General features: G+C 41.0%; 1 protein-coding gene across 4 annotated transcripts in view; it reads left to right on the forward strand.

The window, feature by feature from the left end:
* Positions 1-380: 380 nt before the first annotated feature.
* Positions 381-19441, forward strand: part of NEIL3 (nei like DNA glycosylase 3) — a 38999-nt gene continuing 19938 nt past the window's right edge. The window contains exons 1-5 of one of the 4 annotated variants that reach the window (XM_065596690.1): positions 381-461; positions 5095-5219; positions 10562-10696; positions 13903-14116; positions 18232-18306. In XM_065596690.1, the coding sequence (XP_065452762.1) occupies positions 405-461; positions 5095-5219; positions 10562-10696; positions 13903-14116; positions 18232-18306 (606 nt within the window). In that variant the 5' untranslated portion in view covers positions 381-404. Of the gene's footprint in view, positions 462-637; positions 1038-5094; positions 5220-10561; positions 10697-13902; positions 14117-18231; positions 18307-19441 lie in introns of those variants that run through there. The other 3 variants (XM_042842085.2, XM_042842084.2, XM_008163116.4) reach the window with 3 other exon arrangements.

Genomic DNA, 19441 nt, shown 5'->3' on the forward strand with positions numbered 1-19441 from the left:
GGAGGGAAAGGGATCCCATTTGGTCCCTGTGCACAGATCCAGGGCAGGAAGCCACCTTTGACCGTTGCACAAAGATTAGGGTTTCCAGGTGTCCAGTTTGGGACTGGAATGCCTGGTTGAAAAGGGATCCTGGCGGCTCTGGTCAACACCAGTGACCGGACCATTAAAAGTCTGGTCGGTGGTGCAGCAGCTAAAGCAGGCTCCCTGCCTGCCATTGCTCCACGTGGCTCCCGGAAGCAGCAGCATGTCCCCCCTCTGGCTTCTATGCATAGGAGTAACCAGGGGACTCTGCACTCTGCCCCTCCCCAAGTGCCAGCTCTGCAGCTCCCATTGGCTGGGAACCATGGCCAATAGGAGCTGCGGGGGCAGCACCTGTGGATGGGGCAGTGTTCAGAGCCCTGACCATGCCTCCATGTAGGAGCCAGAAGGGGACATGCTGCTGCTTCTGGGAACTGCTTGAGGTAATCACTGCCTGGAGCCTGCACCCCTCCTGTGCCCCAACCCTGATCCCCCTCTGAACCCCTCATCCCCTGCATCCCAAATCCCACACCCCCAGCTGGAGCCCTGGCACCCCAACACCCTGCCAGAGCCATGGGGGGGAATGGAGTGAGTAGGGGGTGGAGCCTGGGAGGAGGGGCGGGGCAAGGGTATTTGGTTTAGGGGCAGTAGAAAGCTGGCAAGTTCCCTAACACAGATGGGGGTTCCATCTAGACCCTGGACACAGAGAGATCGGGCGGCCCTCCAGTTTGCCCCACCCCAGTCCTAGGCTACGGGCCTCCTCCTCCTGCAGGGCGCTGCGAAGACAGGGGCGGGGCAGCCACCGAGCGGGAGACTTGAGCGGCTCCGGGATGGTGGAAGGTCCCGGCTGCGCCCTGCACGGGGAGAGGATCCGAGCCCGGGTGCGCCGGGGCCAGGCGGTGCGGGGCGTGCGGGGCAGCGCGCTGCTGCCAGCCCGACCTGGGGGCCCGGGGCTCGCCGCCTGCACCGGGGTGAGCAACAACTGCGGCGGGAGCAGCTTGGACGGCGTGCGCCGGACGGTAACAGCCGCCCCATGGCCGACGGGACAGGAGAGTTGCTGGGGCCCGTCCGGGGCCCCGGACGGGCCCCAGCAACACGCTGCTGGTATCCCCAGGTTGTAAAGGGGGCTGGCGTAGGGGCGACCCCCGGCTGAGCCCCGCAGCGTGGGAGCAGCTGAAAGGGGAATGACGCGATGTTTATAGACACGCGCGGGGTGGGGGGAACTCCTGCCAATCCTTCCGGCCCCCCATGTAAATAAAGTGCAGGGGGAGAGCTTGTCCCTTGCTACACTCCTGCCTGGCTCTGGCGCTTTTCAGTGTCGTCATTCATTTCCCTTGTCTCTTTCAAGCGCCGAGCCCAAGCGCTGGGCATTTTAGGACACTTACATAGAGAGCGTTACACAAGTTTCTGAATTTTGTCATGAAACGCTGAGCCCTGTTGCAAGGTGTCAGGACCTGATGCTCCCTGGCAGTTGAGGAAAATCTGGCGGGATGTGTACAACCTCCTTTGGTGCTTATGCAAGAAAGCCACTCTCCTACTGTGCAGATAGCCTGACTTCATTCCCCCAAGTGTAAATATTCTCTGTCTCCTCAAAACGGGCATTCTTTTGATAGCGCCCTCCATCTGTCTTTGGGCACAGAGAAGAAAACGATTGCACTGTAATCTTTCAAGTAGACCGATACAAGGACTAATTATTTCGCTGCTTTACCCTGAATGTAATTAGTGGGGAAGTTTTCAAAAGTACATGTTCATTTTCAAAAGAGATGTAGGCACTTAGAGGGCCAGATTCTTAAAAGAATTCTGGCATCTAGAGATGCAGAGAGGCATCTAGTGGGGTTTTAAAAAGTGCCTAGACCCTGATGGCCCATCAAAATTATTTCAGTGGGAATTACATTCCTAGGTGGTTTTTTTTTTTTTTTTTTTTTTAAATCCTGCTAGGTGCCTATCTGCATCTTTAGGTACCTAAATACTTTTTTAAAATCTTGCCCTAAATATTTTTAAAATGACATTCAGGCTCCTAAGCCACTTAGTACTTTTGAAAACTTTACCTTCTCTGTTTAATGCTAGGAAACCAGAATAAGTGCACTTAATTTTAAATAAATGTTGAGAAGGCATTTGTTGCACTAGTGAGCTTAAAGGTTTTACACCAGTACAAGTGATGCAGTTGACACTCCTTTTAAGTTTTGAAAGAATGCAAGAAAGCTTTACTAGATTTGTAAAAATTCTGTTGTAGTTTTGGGGATGATAAAATGTGCCTGACTGATCTGAACTTCAAACAAGATCATCAATGTGACTGACATAATTTGTTTCTGCAAAAATCATGGTAGAGTTAACTACAGCAGAGGTTTCTGGCAGTTTTGAGATTTTTCACATTTTTTTTTAAATCAGTGTACCATAACATATTCTTGTCATCAACATAATAAATCAGCCATAGCAAATCTGATGAATTTGAAGAGATAGAGCTGGAGAAACATGAACCCATGTAGGAAATAATGAAGGAAATCTTTTCAAGTCATTTTTTTGTCTAATCAAACAGATGGTAATTTTTTTAAGATCATTTGAGTTCAGGAACCCTGTAAGGAAAATCATAGAAGTTGTTGCTGGCATTAGTTGCTTTTTAATTATATAGGGTTCAGAAGTGTACAATACAAAGCCTACAAGGAGAATGATACACATTAGCCCACAGAAAAGGAATTCTTACTTCCAGAATTACTTTTTTTTTTTTTTTTAAAAACACATTAACCAGACAAATTATTTAACCAAATAAAGATTGGGGTATCTGCTTTCCATGTACTCAGTATGTAATGTCTTGGCTAATTTTTACCCATTTTTGTTGCCAATATAAAACTATTCAACAGCGTACAACTTTTGGGGCTTGTGGGACCTTTTTGTAGAAAAAGTTAAAATATACATGAGCAGGTCTGGTTAATGAGCTGTGAAGATTCAGTACTCCATTCCTGATTGTTGAATTGGCTTTTTTTTGTGTGTGTCAGTTTCTGCACTAGTGTGGGAAACTTGGTGCATACCTTATGTTCTAAGCAACAGGAAAGTCACAGAAGGATTTTTTCTTATGTTTGATATGTAAGTCTAGACACAGATTAATGTTTTGCCATAAGTCTGTAAAAGGTTCTACAGCAGTGCCCTTGCCCACAACTTTAAAAAGAATGTAGTGCAAGAGATTGTGTCATAAATTAATTCTCATAACCTTCTGGTTTCAGGACTTAAATAGTATTTTTACTTTTTATGCTCTCATGAATTTAGCAAAGGGGAAAAGATAGTAAGAATCATATTCTCAGCTGGTGAAATTCATCCCAAGATGAATTTTCTCTCTGGACAGAGGATCATGACAAGGTCTGTGATCCACTTAGTCCTTGTGATGGTCCTCAGCATCATGGCCCATGTAAGGACTTAAGTGGGGCATAAAGGGCCTCTGCTTTGGGAAGAATGCAAGACCTTATCTAAGCACAGAAGTTGAAATGGTTTAATTTAAATCCTTTAAGAAACCCATTTAATTGAACCTTTTTTTGTGTGGAAACTCTTGTTCTGGTTAAACTGATTGCTAATTGGGTTAAGATAAACTATAATAAACTTTGCTTATCCCAAAATAACTGTCTATAAGATTTGCACAAGTTTAAATATATTGTTTCAAAAAAACAACTTGAGACTGGTTCAATAGTCTTATATAGGCAAAAGCTCATACATTTTCTTTTCTCTTTGTCAACAGGCAAAGTGATATCGAATATAATAAATAATGGGCTGTCCAACTTATTTTGATTGAATAGGTACTTTTATAATTATAGTTAGGAATACTAAGTTACAGGATAATCTATATATAACTTAGTTATTTCACAAAGCTATTTAAAAAGAGAAGATAGTGAGAAATAACAGTCTGTTAATTACTCATAATTTTGACACTTCTGTACATATCTCAAAAATAGAGAGAGGATTTTAAAATAGTATGGCAAATGAATTAACTAAAAATGTCAGCATGGTTTTAACAGAATTTTTTTTGTTAATAAGGAGCAATTGTACCATACTGACAAAACAGCTAGTCATCTAAGGCACAAAATGTTGGTCTAATTGTGTATTCTTTATACAGACTTGAAGTTTTGCCTCAGACCTGTGTCATAACTGTTCACTTGGGCTTCTGCCTGTTACAAATGGAAAAATGTTATAGCACTGGCTTTAGAGGTTTTGCAACAATGATGATAGAAGTCCTGGATACTTGTGAATTACAAATGTAGCTTTGAAACTAGTCTGATTATGCTAATGCTTGATCCATACACCAAAACATAAGCTCTGAAATGCTGTCACTAAAAAGTAGTACCCTGGGCCAAATTAATCATTAGTGTAAGTACTTATGTCTCTATTTGAATAAATGGAGTAACACTATGTGAGTAGTGAATTTTGACTCAGACCTTTAAAATGATCCATTCCCTTCATTCCTTCACCAGTGTCCCCACCCCAACACCTTTGTGTCTTGCTGTTGAAAATCTGATCTTTGAAAGGAAAGGTACTCCTGTGGGGCTGTATGCAGATTTTTGCTGGACACAAGTCTCATCTAGTACATAGAACATATATCATTACTGTCAGTGGCTCCAAACAGAGGCATTTTGAAAAGGTTTTTGCTTTTAAAATAACAAAAAATGGTATCACACATTTGCTCCTACAAAATACTCTTCTCAGAACTCCTGAATGGAGTTGGTGATCTGGCAGGACACTCTGTAAGTGTCTGTTAGAGATTTAAGGTGACATCTTATCTGTCAAATTATGTTTTTACATAAATGATGAATTACTTATACTTTTTTTCTAGGATAATATTTTCTGGAAATCAACAGGGCAGAGTAAAATGGGCGAGTGTCTGATGGCCTTAGTTACACTGAATAGCAGCTTACTTTGCAAGTAGTCCCATTGATTTCAGTGGGATGGTTGGAGGAATAAGGTTGTACTCAATATGATTAAGGGTGGCAGATTTTGTCTGTATAGTTGGGTATTAACTGATGACTGCGAGATTTTTGAAATTGGCTTTAGGACTGTTTTTTTTCTAAATGTGTGTGTGTGTGAATTTATTTTCAGAATGCTGGGACTGGGAATAAAACCTCCTGTCAGGATTTCCTGAGATTGCTGAAAGGATGTGTGTACACTGGTGTAGAAACTTTGGGGAAGGAGCTTTTTATGTATTTTGGACAGAAAGCGTTGAGGTAAGAGAAATTTCAGTATTCCCTCCGTATATATTCTCTATCCATTTTCAGTTTTTTTTTCTCTCGGTACTATCATTTTCAATTATGTGAAAGTTAATTAGTATTGTAGAGAAGTTTCTCTGTGCAGTTTGCATTTAGGTGCTGTATATACTAGACCAGCGGTTCTCAAACTTTTGTAGTGGTGACTCCTTTCACACACTAAGCCTCTGAGTGCGACCCCCCCCCTTATAAATTAAAAACACTTTTAAAATATTTAACACTATTATAAATGGTGGAGGTGAAGCAAGGTTTTGGGGTGGAGGCTGACAGCTCACGACCCCCCCCTCCCCCCGTCATAACCTCGTGACCCTATGTTTTTAACCAGTTACCAATCCTTCGCTTTTATCCCATGACAGCTTACTTTGCTTAAGAGCCTTTGATGAGGGACCTTGTCAAAGGCTTTCTGAAAATCTAAGTATTCTATATCCACTTGACCTTGTCCACATGCTTGTTGACTCCCTCAAAGAATTCTAGTAGATTGGTGAGGCATGATTTCCCTTTACAAAAATCATGTTGACTCTTCCCAAACAAATTATATTCATCTATGTGTCTGACAATTTTGTTCTTTACTATAGTTTCAACTAGTTTACCCGGAACTGAAGTCAGGCTTACCAACTTGTAATTGCCAGGATCACCCCTGGAGCCCTTTTTAAAACTTGGCATCACATTAGCTATCCAACACTTCTAGTCATTGGCAAACCGTGTCAGATTCCCTTCTAGTGGCTGGTCCACATACAAGGCAACAGCATACTGTTGCACCCAGCTCTCTTAGCTCAAGTAGTTGAGTTCTGTGCTGTGGATCTAAAAGTCTTGGGTTCCAGCCACACTGATAGACTTTCTGTTTGCTTAAAAACAAAACAAAAAAACCCCTAGAAAATCACATACAAAAACATTAAAAGAATACTTAGGTGGTAGAGTAAAGCACTCAAAAGTTAGGAAATAAATTACAGAATTGAGGCAGAGGGTTGTAAGATGAGAGAGAATATTTTCTTGTTGCAAAGTCTGAGAGTTGGCAGAGCTGGGTCCTATTCCTTGCTTTGCTCCAGATTTTCTATTTGACGTTAGGCAAGACTGGATGATATTACATATGCACAAGGAGGTCAAATCAAGTTTGCATAGTCAGTGTTAATTCTGGTACTTCTTAAATGATGCGTGTTTGGTTTTGCATTCTTAACATTCCTTTTTTGTGTAATAACCAAATACATTATAGTAGTCCCATGGGATGGTAACCAAAATGAGCCCACCCAATTTTTAATAAAAAGTCCTCCACAGACTTCACAGCACAAAAGTCAGACCTCTAAAATTGGTAACACTTACATGATATTTGTTGTAATTTTCTAAACTTAAATGGTTTGTTCATAATCAATATACTGAAGAGTCTAAAAATACCTTATGTAGATAACTCCCAATGATTTCCATTCAAATAGTGGCTACTCAGCACCTCTGAAACTTGGGCTCATACTGTCTAAGGATCTAATTATACTTCCTTTTTCCAACGTAGCATGCGGTATGTGTATTGCAAATGTCTACTGCAATGCAAGTGAAATGTGTCAAACCTAAACTAAAACGTTTGGGATGACTCATTTGAAAAACAAACAGAAAACCTAGTTTATATGGTCTGTAGTGTAATATAAACAGGTAGAGTTCTCAGATATTTAACATGAATATGAAGCATGCATTAATTAAAATTTTCTTTGTCAACGATACCATTTTGCAAAAGTTATTTTCATTGTATGTACATTAAAAAAGAGAGGGTATGTGCCCTCATTGTAGTATTAGACTACAATCATATGGCACTGCAGGATTTTAAGTAATCTTCATTTTTAAACTACCTTTTAAATTAGTTACTGAAAGTATGTGATCAAAGCTGTAAGTATAACAACAATTAAAATTATGTAGATGCTTCATTTAACCCCATCTGTTACTTTTGAATCCTGATCTGAAAATTAAAGGATGTCTAACAAGGGAAACTGTTGTCCCTTGTTGTTGTTGTTGTTTTTTTTTAATGTTGGTCCACTCAATCACATCACTAACTGCTCTGAAATGCCTTTATAAATTGCACCTATGAAATTCACCCTGTAGCTAGCAGGCAGAAGTTCCTTATTACCATGGAAAAATGACCTTAAAATTGTTCTCTTAAAGCTGGACTGTGTACAGCTCTAACACAAGTGAGTGTGCAAGGGAGGAGCTGGGAAAGGGCCCAAGGAAACACTTGCTCTTTGGCCAAAGAGCCAAACACTGTAGATTTCTGTCCCCCTGGCTAGCATCACTTCAGAGAAAAGGAAGATCTGGCCATCCTGGAAATCCTCTATGCTGATTGAATGACTTATAGATGAACGTGGTTCATCATGGATAACAAGTAGCACATGAGGGAAGTCCCATTTTTTGCTGAATTTGAGATCCACCTATCACTGATAAATGGGACAGTATGATCCACTTTCTGATTAATGAACAATAATGTCAGGGAATAATTCTTTTGAGAAATTTCTTTCATCTGAGAACAAGCATCCAATAGTAGTAGTAATAGAACAGGTGCAGTGAATTCACCAAAGGCCACAGTGTAAGCAGCGGCATGGAGAATTTGAACTTATCTCCTATGTTTTCCTTGATTTTTGTATTTCCTCTTAGTTGATTTTTGAGGATTACCACTAGATATCTTTGTGTTTATGGTAGTCTCTTAAAACTAAGAAAAAAATGAATCAGTTAAAACCTGAAGAGGTGAGAGGTGGGGAATCTTGTAAATTAGCACAGTTTGTAGTTCCATTTTACCAGAGACTAGAGAATAATTTGCTCTAGAGTGAAGGAAAGGACAATTAGGGATGTGAGAGATACTATATAGAAGATGTTCCGACAATCTATTTTCTTCAGAATAACTATAAATGTACCCTTGGACCTCGGCTGAATAATTCCATCTGGAAATCTTCAAGAACCTATAACAATTCATATATTTTTATTTTCTTTAAAAAAGGCAAAACTTAGACACATTCCACGTGGAAAGGATTCTCATTTGTGGAGCCCAAATAAAATGCTATTAAAAGTAGTGGAAAGATTCCCAGTGATTTCATTGGGAGTTAGATCTAGGACTTTAATGCACCCTTCTAATAAAATTCTGTTACCAACTTTTTTTCTTATGCCTATAACATAGTTTGTGCTGTTATTGAGCAACTATTTTCTAGGAACTAATGAGAGCTTTGCAATTAAAAAACAAACAAAATCCCCAAGAACTTAAGTCTTGTACACAACTGAACAGTTACAACAGCTCAGTTTTTTTCTGTTAAAAATATTGAGCTTTTTAACACAAGCTGTCATCAGACAGCAGAACCAAGATTTCAATTAAAGTAGCTTCCATCCTACTTTCTCCTTAATTAAAATGACAAGAATGCTATTTTTCATTGTTTCAGCACATAAGGGATAATGAGGTACACTGGAGTAGAATTTGTAAAGTTCTTAAGGCTTTTAATATAAAAGGAATTTATGCATAGAAGTGATTGTGAAATATTCTATTACTGTAGCCATGAACTGAGAAGTAGTTATGACCGCTAATTGTTGTGACAGTAGTGCATCTTTAAACAGGGCACTGGACCTCCTCCATAACTGAGACCATTAATTACAAACATGCACATTATTTTTTTTCTTATCAAGAACTTTTGGGAAATGTTAAATGCATTTATGATTGATAACACGACACAGAGTTTAAAGCCTACATTTAAAAAAACCCCAAAACTGCTTAATCTTGTGCAATGCTTTAATATCGCACCGGAGAATTGGAAGAATATAGCAGTAACAACTACTGCCAAAATAGTTATATTTATTAACTTAACTGAACGATAAGAAAAATCTTCTGAAAGGCACAATATATTTTTTGAGAATCAGTTTACAGTACTTCTCTTCTTTTGGATTTGTAATCAATTACTAACAATGTAGTTTGTCAATATTTATTAATTGATACACTGTAGCTTTTAACTGTAAATATTTTTTAAAAACCATCCTTCCAGTACTTACGGAAAAATAAGAGTAAACAGATGTGTGGCATTACAGGGATGGATTAAAAACAAATAAATGTTTGAGGTGCTGTCTTTGTGTTCTGTAATGTGCCAGGCCTTTTTGTTGTTCATCTCCTAAACCACAAAATAATTAACCTTCCTCTGATATAAAATATTTTTAAAGGAGAAGCTTAGAAATAAGACTTCCCTTTGAGGACATGGGGTATATAAGATATGTTTGGATTAACTTGTGAAGGAATACTTTAATCAGGGCTGCAAATCAGATTTACTTGTCCTTTGCTCACTACCCTGATATCAGGTAGGATATTGCATCAAATTCAAGATCTCTGTCCTCATCTTAAAAGCATTGAAAGATCTGCACTTAGGGTACCTAAAAGATATATCAAGCTCTGGACAACTCCACTCCTTAGGCATGTTGCCTCAAGAGTAAAGCTCATTAGTGAAGGAGGCAGATCTTTCTATGGGCAGGCTTAAGACTGGAATTTCTGCAGTATCTAACAACCACCTCAAACGTCATCACTTTATATTTTTTGTGCCTTTAGTTTTCAACCTCGCCTTAACTAATAAACACCAGCACTTATATTTAAATAATAAGTTTTAAGAATTTTAAAAACCTACACAATCTTTCTCCTGAAGAGAGGTCGGAAAAAGAAAGAACCAGCTACCATACGGCAGATGCTAGTCATATTGTTTTGAGGACAACTGGAAGATGCTCGATACCATGGTGAAAGTTGTGGTAGTGAAACAGCTGGCAATTTTGTCTTCTATATTGGATCATTTCCACTTGGCAGAAGAAGAGCTGATGATAGAATATTCTTTGAGAAGAACACTGTTCTTGTTTTAGTGAGTCTTAATTTTTAAATTAGCGAGCAAGAAAGAAAACAAATGTATTTTTTTGCCATTGTCCCTGGACTTGCTTGAACTTCCCTAGAGGAGCCTGGCAGGGGCTCTAGGAGGGCAGCAGTACAGGTGAAGAAACTCCCAGGATGTTGCATGTATTATGGCTGCACAAACATGTTTCAAATTTAAATCATTAACTGAATGATTGATTATATAAAGATCTAATAAAGTCACTATATACTTGAGTGCTTCTTAGTTGCTACTAAACACAGTCCTTTGCGGGAGGAAAGAGAGACCATGTAACCAAGCACGTCATGTCACCCTGTTGCTGCTAATGATAAGAATTATTATATATACTTAGTGAATTTAATTGCCAAGCTAGAAAATAGACTACTAACATGCCTGGGAGTGTTGTTAAGATGCAGATTTTTTTTTTTCAGAAATGTGTTTCTTGTCTAGGGTTCACTTTGGCATGAATGGTTCCATGTGTATTAATCCAACTGCAAGCAAAGACCAAAATGGAGCACCACCAATTCTGGAAATACACCTTACTGATGATATGGTTTGTTTCTTTGATGCAACAGTAGAGCTTAGGTAAAGTAAAAATTAAAGCATTTCTTCAGTGTTCAATCTGTTTTTTTTTAATAAAAATAAGGTTTTCACCATACAGTTGAGGAAATATTATTTTGCATTTATATAGTGGTTTTCATCTGAGAATTTCAAAGCACTTCATAAAAATTAATTAAATATGCCCCCCAGATTTAGGGTAGATAAGTATAACTCATTAACTCATTAAATCTTGTGTATACATAACTTAGGTACAGAAAGTGACTTGCTTAAAGACATCTAGAGAGTCAACAGCAGAGAGTCAACAGCAGATTGGGATTCAAACCCATGACTCTTGATTCTGTTCCCTGCTCTAACAACTGAATGTGCCGCCTGTATTTTGCCCTTTACGCTCCCGCTTCTGCAATCAAATCTAGGCAGATGGACTTCTGCTTCTGCATGGATCTGATTGCAGGGTGAGGGTCTAAACCTTTAGTGGTTACTGTATAGTTCCTGTACTTAAAACATACCATGTACTTCTATCTTGTGCGTCAATATTTCAGAATCTGTCCCAAAAAATGTAGGCAGGTATTTTTTAGCAGTGCTTGTGACACATTTTTTGGGGCATATTCCCAGCCATTGGCACTGTTCTTCTCACCTGTATGGAAGCTAGTGAGGAACAGCATCTTTACAGGCAGAAGCCATTGTCCACATAGTATCTTGTATGTCTCCAGGAAGACTTCTTATGTGGATTGCAGCATTCCAAGATGCATTGTTCCCCAAATGCTTCCTGATCGGGTACTTAACCTTGCGAATTCCTTCCTAAAGAAGCTGATCAAATGCCTCACAAAGCTTACTTAGAAATCAAGCAAGTATATATAACTTTGAACACACAAATGGTGTCGGAATACAACTAGGATGAACATAACCAGTAGATCATAACCTTACATAGATATGTTACATGGCATATGTAGCAAAACCCTATTCCAGTTATATCATATATACATTTATAAGCACCTCCCCCCATAAAGCCTTATAGGGTACACTGTCACAGGCACCTAACTCTAGGAGAGGCTTCATAACTGAGAATCACAAGCAGAGATAGTGCTCTTCTGCAGGTTGTATTTAGGTGCCTATCTCTGTGAGAAGGGTGAGACTTAGGACACACCCATGTCAATGGCATCTCCCATTCACTAGCTTAGGCAGGAAGTCCCTTAGAGTACTGTTTTTTTTGTCAATGGCAGTCTAAGGTGCCCCTCTCTCCCCATTCATTTTATAGAGAGCCCAAGCACTTAACTCAGGCTTTGTGAATGGCAGTGTTATTCCTGTGATTTGCTAGGCACCTAAAAGTTAGGCACTGCAACACTCAGCATCAGAATGCTGAACTCCCTTTGTGAATCTAGCCCTTATTTTCTGGGTGTCTCAGTTCCCCATCTGTAGAACTACTAGTGCTGCCCCACATCACAGGGCGTTGTGAGGATCAATAAATTAAAGACTGAGTTTCTATGCTCAGATACTATGGTGACAAGGGAGAAATATGAATGAGATTAGGTATCTGCATTAGGGAAATTTGCCCCAAATCTTTCATGGAAACATGCAGCTCCAGCACAAAACACAGTTTGCAGAAGTGCAATTTATTTCATTAGCAGGTCCTCAAAAACATTTTGGGGATATAGAGGAACCATTAGATTCATTTCATTCATGACCTAAATCAGATTTGAATGCCCACCATTCTTATGCATAAACATATCTGTATGGCATCATTTAAAAAGTGTGTGTGTCATTCCAAATGCAAATATTCCTGATGTTCTGAGACAGGATTTTTGTTTTTCATTCTAGCCAAACTGTAAAAAAATAAAATAAAAATACCTATTTACAGTTTAACTTACAAAGAGGGCAGCTGATACTGAATAGAATTAATAAATAAAACAATAAATAAAAAAATTCAGTGTCCAGAAGTGAAAGCTATTGGATTAAGATATCAACACCACATTGCACTGTAAATGCTCAGGAGCCCAGCACCTTATTGTGGGGGAGGAGGAGCAGCTCCCTCATAATCAGAGGTTAAGGTGTCTCCCTCAATCTTGCCTGGAGGTGCTGTTTCACTTATGGATAAATAAATATTATTTGGGCTAGAGAGCGAGTGAGAGTGACTCTGTTGCTTAGGACACTCGCCTAGGAGGTGAGAGAGCCGGGGTCTAGTCCTCTTGCTCCAGTGACTTTTTCTTTTATGATTTATCCACCGCAGAACAGCTTCACTGGGAAAGACTGAGGGAGCCCTGTTTCCGAATATCCCATCGTGCAATGTCCCTGAAAGGTGACAGATCCCTGTTCAAATCCTCTTCTGCCAGAGTGGGACTTGAACTGGTGTCTCCCACATCCCAGTGTTGAGTCAGTTAGGTGAGCACTCTAATCACTGGGCCAAAAGTTATGAGAGAGCACCATTTCTCTTCCCCTTCTCTCCTCCCTCCATGTTTTGTGAAGAGTTAGGTGGCCTCTGAACATGCCTATTGGATCAGGGGCCCGTGTCTGTTAGGTAGATGAACAACCTGTCTTCCCCTAATTTGTTAATCATTTGGGGGTCAGGCAGGGGATAGGTGCCTGGATGCTTGGAGACAGCAGTATATATGCTCAGAGGCAAAAGCTTAGGTACTTAGGGAACTTTTTACTGCAAAAGCTTAGGTGCCGAGCGAGTTCAGGCTTCCCCAGGGTTAGGTTGCAACTGAGAAAGAGTTTTGTGAATTCTAGTGGTGCCTAAAAATGGGATTTAGGTGTCTAAGTCTGGGGGTTAGGCACCTAACATCTTTATGAATCTTGCTTAAAGGGTTTTGCCACACAGGAAGTTTGTGGTGTAGAAAGGGATTGAAATCAAGTCCCAGGCTAGTGCCCTACCCACTGGACCATCCTCCCCTATGGTTAGTTACAATTGAGAGTCTCTGCTTAGGAAATGCATTTAACACTGTAAATGCTAGGCACGGACTAATAATTTATTCTTAGAGCTGACCTGAACAAGGATGGGATGCTTGCCTATGAACATGGCCTGGCACTAGTGTATTCTATGTATGTGTCATTAAACCACCATATTTTTAAAAAAGGGTAAGACTTCTGTGTTTTTCTATGCATGTCATGAGTATCTGTGTGGCTTTTTGATCTGTGTGTAATGTGCTATGGCACTCATAAATAATACACATTGTGTAAGTAGTGTCTAGTTACAATGCAAGATAAAATACAAAATAATCTTTCTTGTCTTGCAGGAATGCTGCTGAAAGTAAGCAGAAAGTAAGAATGATGGAAGACTTAGATGTATGCTCTCCAAAATTTAGTTTCTTAAGAGCAGAAAGTGAGATTAAGCAGCAGAAAGGTCGCATGTTATGTGATGTGTTGTTGGATCAGGCAGTGTTACCTGGAGTGGGAAATATCATAAAAAATGAAGCACTCTTTGACAGTGGTCTTCATCCAGCTGTTAAAGTAAGTGAAATTCACAGGGATTCCCTTCTGTATTTATTGCAAGCAGCTATTAAGAACATAAACATATATCTACAAGATATTTTGGTCTAGTTTAGATTTTTGTAGGGAGGAGCTTGTAAGGTCTGAATAATCTTCTGCTCCCTCCACTTTCCCTAATTGATGCCATCCTGGATTCTGGTGATCTCCCAGACTCTACTGTCATGCTTGACCATCCTGCCCTCGGAGGGTTAGTGTGGCACTCTCTGGAGCCTGTCAATACTGCTCATGGGTTGGATGGGAGACTTGCTGCAGCATTTCGTTCCCCATAAGGACAGGCATGCTATCTCTTCAATTCACATCCCTTCTTGACCAGAAATTAATTTAATTTTCAGACTTTGACCTGCTGTCTTGAATCATGTTGTGCTACCATGAAATTGCCATGCCAGCCATTATAAAATAATGAATAAGCATATAACAGAATGTTCTGATTTTGCTTGCTAAAATTCCTACACAAAAATCTCTGTGGGCTCTAGATAGTTTAAATTACAACATATTTTCTTCATCATATTCAGTTACTTTAGTCCTTCAGACTCTGCTCTCAAGCTTTTCCCATGCAGTGCATTCACCAAACCTCGTGAGACTCTATCTTAGGGGTCGGCAATCTCTGGCACGCGGCTCGCCAGGGTAAGCTCCCTGGCAGGCCGGGCCAGTTTATTTACCTGCTGACGTGGCAGGTTCGGCCGATTGTGGCCCTCACTGGCTGCGGTTCGCTGTCCCGGGCCAATGGGGGTGGTGGGAAGCGGCGTGGGTGAGGGATGTGCTGGCCACGGCTTCCCACCGCCCCCATTGGCCCGGGACGGCGAACCGCAGCCAGTGGGGGCCGCGATCGGCCGAACCTTTCGCGTCAGCAGGTAAATAAACTGGCCCAGCCCGCCAGGGTGCTTACCCTGGCGAGCCGCGTGCCAAACGTTGCCGACCTCTTCTCTATCTGATTTGAGGCTCCAGACCTTCCTCAGAGTGTCTACGCCTTGTCTTTCATGACAGGTATGAATAAATATCCTCAAAACAATTTAAGATCACCTGGATTCTTAACTAAAACAAGGTTGATCAGAGTGAGTGAGAGAAAATCGTGATAAGTCAATGGAATGAAAACATATCTAGCCTTAGACTGTACGAAAGCTAATCTAGGTGAGTTAGAAATTTAGGCCCTAATCCTACAAAATGAACTCCTGAAGCTAGTGAGGGGACCTCTCATTCTCTTTGCAGGATTGAGGGCTTTGAGGTTAAAAACTTAAGTATTCCTGTAGGAATGGGCTTTAGGCCTTGTCTACACTGGCAAATGTTGCCCCAAAATTCCCACCGGTTCTGTCACTGGCTCATCTCAACCAAGGTTAAAACCAGTGGGAACCATAGCTTGGATAAGTCTCCAGCAGTTGGAATCAATTTTACCACTGTTTCAGTTACAGCAAATTTAAGTAAAGTGCTGGTTTAAAAACTGTTTAGTTGCCAGAGTCTTGTCTACACTCTATCTCTCATTGGTTTTAACAGTGATTCAACTGAATTGGTGGCGGGAATCTTTTCATATGCTTCCACAGCTCTAGAGTTCAGGTATTCCTGTCCATTCCTCAGGTATTTTTGTTCACTCCATTGTTAGTTTTGCTCCTGGTTTGAACCTTAGTGCCCATGCAGCTTCCACATGATAACTATGTTCACCAGCTAATGAGAGTCACGCTCAGAAATGGAAACCCTTTGACCCTCTCTTCACTTGCTCCCTATGGGTATGACTTTACAGGGTTAAAAGACCCGTGGCACGTCTGTGGCTGGCCTGGGTCAGCTGACTCAGGCTTGCAGGGCTTGGGCTGCAGGGCTAAAAATTGCTGTGTAGATGTTCAGGCTTGGGCTGGAGCCTGAGCTCTGAGACCCTCCACCCCCACAGGATCCAGGCCAAGCCAGAAAGTCTACATAGTGATTTTTTTCTGCCCTGGAGCCGGAGCCCCGTTAGCCTCAGTCAGCTGACCCAGGCCTGCCATGGGTTATTTTTTTTTTATCTCTCTGTAGACCTATCCTAAATTACAGGGGAAACAGAAGTGCTGTGGGGTGTGTCCTGATAGTTAATAAATCTGGGCTCTGGGGGAGAAGTTCATTTCAAAGTTCAGCGACCCATAACAGAAAATGTGTGGCTCTAGACACTCTCCTGATTAAACTGAGGAGCCTTTAACTAGAGGTATGCACTGTTCTTGTAGCTGTGTTGGTCCCGGGATATTAGAGAGACAAAGTGGGTGAGATAATATCTTTTATTGAACCAACTTCTGTTGGTGAGAGAGAAGTTTTCAAGCTTACACAGAGCTCTTCTTCAGGTCTGGGAAATGTACTCAGTGTCACAGTGGAATACAAGGTGAACAGATTGTTTAGCATAAGTAGTTAACACACAATTCAATGCACCATTCAAAGTGAAGTGGCCTGATAATATTTCTCCTAGTCATAGACGAGAAGGGGTGGGTGGGGGGAGATTGTTGTAATAAGCCATAAATCCAGTGTCTCTATTCATTCCATGATTTTTAGTATCTAGCAAGTTATGAATTTAAGGTCCCAGGCTCGTCTTTTGAAGTTGTTGTGTGGGTTTCCTTTGAGGATGAGGACTGAGAGGACATACATAGAGTAATTGCCTTATGAAAAGTGTTCACCCACAGGTGATACATTGTGTTTGTGTTTGTCTTTTATCATTTTTCTGTGTGAGTTCATTTGAGAGCATAGTGATTGTCTCACCACATAATTGTTATTGGGGCATTTAGTGTATTGGATGAGATACCCACATGTAGTGATAGGCACAGGTAGGACCCATGGATCTTGAAGTGTGTGTTGTGGGGATGTTAATCATCATAGCAATGGAGATAGATCTACAGGTTTTGCATTTGTTCTGGTGCCATTTTGGTTGGTGTGTCCTGGTCTGTAGGGAGCTTGCTTCTAATTATGAGGTTAGGGGGTTGTTTGAAGGCCAGAAGTGGGAGTTCAGAAAATATTTCTCTGAAAATGGGGTCCCCATCAATGATGGCTTGTAATTGTTTGCTGATACCCCATATGGGTTCCAGTGTGGGGTGGTAGGTGATAACTACGGTTATGATTTAGTCATGGGTATTTTTAGTAAAAGTCATGGACAGGTCATGGGCAATAAACCAAAATTCATGGTTGTGACGTATGCATGACTTTAGTATAAATACCCCTGACTAAATCTTGGGGGCTGCTGCTGCAGGGGTGTGTGTGCATTGGAGGGCCGCTTCTGCAGGGGGGAGGGAGGGGTGTGCATTGGAGGGCTGCTGTTGTGGGGCTCAGTGTCCTGGGGGAGTGGGGCTGCTGCTGCAGGGCACCTGCTGCTAGGGGGGGCCGGGGCCAGTGGCTGCTCCAGCCGCTCCGGGGACTGCTGACCACCCGAGCAGTGGTCAGTGCGGCTGGTTGCGGGGCGGTTCCAGCAGCAGCCGGTGTGGCTGTTCCGGGGGTCACCAGAGCAGCTGGCCCTGGAGCCAGCTGCGTGGGCGGCCCTGGGGTCAGCCACACTGGCTGCTGCAGAAGTCATGGAGGTCATGAAAAGTCATTGAATCTGTGACTTCCATGACCTCCGTCAAAGACCCGGAGCCCTAGTGATAACTAGAGGTATGCGGTCGGAAGGGGTTTTATTTCCGTATTGAAGCAGGTGGTGGAGATGTCACACACAAGAGAATTAAATTCTCTAATACAAGATTCTAAATCATGGAGGTATTGGTGTTAACCTATAAACTCCATCAAGAAACCAAGAGGCAGCTAGTGCAGATTACTACATGAAACTAAAACCCATTCAACTGTCCTACTGGGGATCATTAGGTCAACATTGAAGTAAAACACTGAAAATTTGTAGCTGTTTTGGGGGAAGCAGCACAAAGTTAGACACTGTGGAATAGTAAGTAAGCATATTTGTGTGTCTAAATATACAGCAGAGGAGGCAAAAAGTATGAGAATATATGAGATCAAGTAGCTATGTAATACCATGTTTGTTGGAGGTATCCATAGAGACACTTTAATTATAAATCTCTTTACTGTAATTGCTCTAGTGTATTATAATTGTAGAAACCTATTTTTTTAAAGCATTTTTGCCTTTTTCACAGGCTTGTCAATTGACAGATGGACAGACACATCACTTGGTGAAAATGACCCGTGATTTTACTCTTCTCTTTTATAAGGTGAGGGCAATAACTTCTAAGAGAGAAAATCCACTGAAATTTTGCACCAAAATGTGTAAGCTGTATGTAGCCATCTAGTGGAAACAATAAAACGATGCAATAAGTCAACATGCTTGAAGTGGGAACGACTTTTTAGTTCAGGCACTACTAACTGTTTGAGAAAAAGCAAGCAAATAATGTGAGATATTTGAGGGTAATTGGATCCTCACTGCTTTGTTCATAAAGTTTGATATAAGATGTGTGGAGTTATTTAAATACAAAGAGTAGATTTTGACCTAGCTTTTTAGATTTTTGAACTTAAATTTTGTAGAAATTCACCAAGACAATCTTCTCATTCACCAGGGATGAGTGGGGCTTTAAAACCCTGAAACCATTGAAGTCAGCACGAGGGGGAGGGAGAGAGAGTCTTGTGGTTAAGACACAGAACTGGGAGCTAGGAGATGTGGATTCTGTTCCTGGCTGTGCCAGTGATTTTTAGCATAACATTGGCTAAGTAGCTCACCCTTTCAGTGGCTTGGTTTCTCAATCTTTAAAATAGATGTAATATTCTGCCTTTATACAGCATTTGCGTTGAAGGACCTCAAAATGCTTTTAAAGAATGAAGTAAGCCCCTAAATCCTCTCTAAGATAGCTCCTTAGCTAACCCATTTTGCAGTGTTATTAGTAAGAGTAGTAACATCTTATCATTGTTTCTAAAATGTTAAATACTGTGGTGTATACAGATTCCAGTTAAACTTTACATAATATTGGCATAGAAAGTACGCTTATTAAGTTTGCCCATGATACCAAACTGGGAGGGATTGCGACTGTTTTGGAGGATAGGGTCAAAATTCAAAATGATCTGGACAAATTGGAGAAATGGTCTGAGGTAAACAGGATGAAGTTTAATAAAGACAAATGCAAAGTGCTCCACTTAGGAAGGAACAACCAGTTTCACAAATACAGAATGGGAGGAAACTGTCTAGGTAGGAGTGTGGCAGAAAGGGATCTAGGGGTTATAGTGGACCACAAGCTAAATATGAGTCAACAGTGTGATGCTGTTGCAAAAAAAGCAAACATGATTCTGGGATGTATTAACAGGTGTGTTGTGAGCAAGACACGAGAAGTCATTCTTCCGCTCTACTCTGCGCTGGTT

This window comes from Chrysemys picta, chromosome 5 (genome assembly GCF_011386835.1).
Source record: "Chrysemys picta bellii isolate R12L10 chromosome 5, ASM1138683v2, whole genome shotgun sequence".
Classification (NCBI taxonomy): domain Eukaryota; kingdom Metazoa; phylum Chordata; order Testudines; family Emydidae; genus Chrysemys; species Chrysemys picta.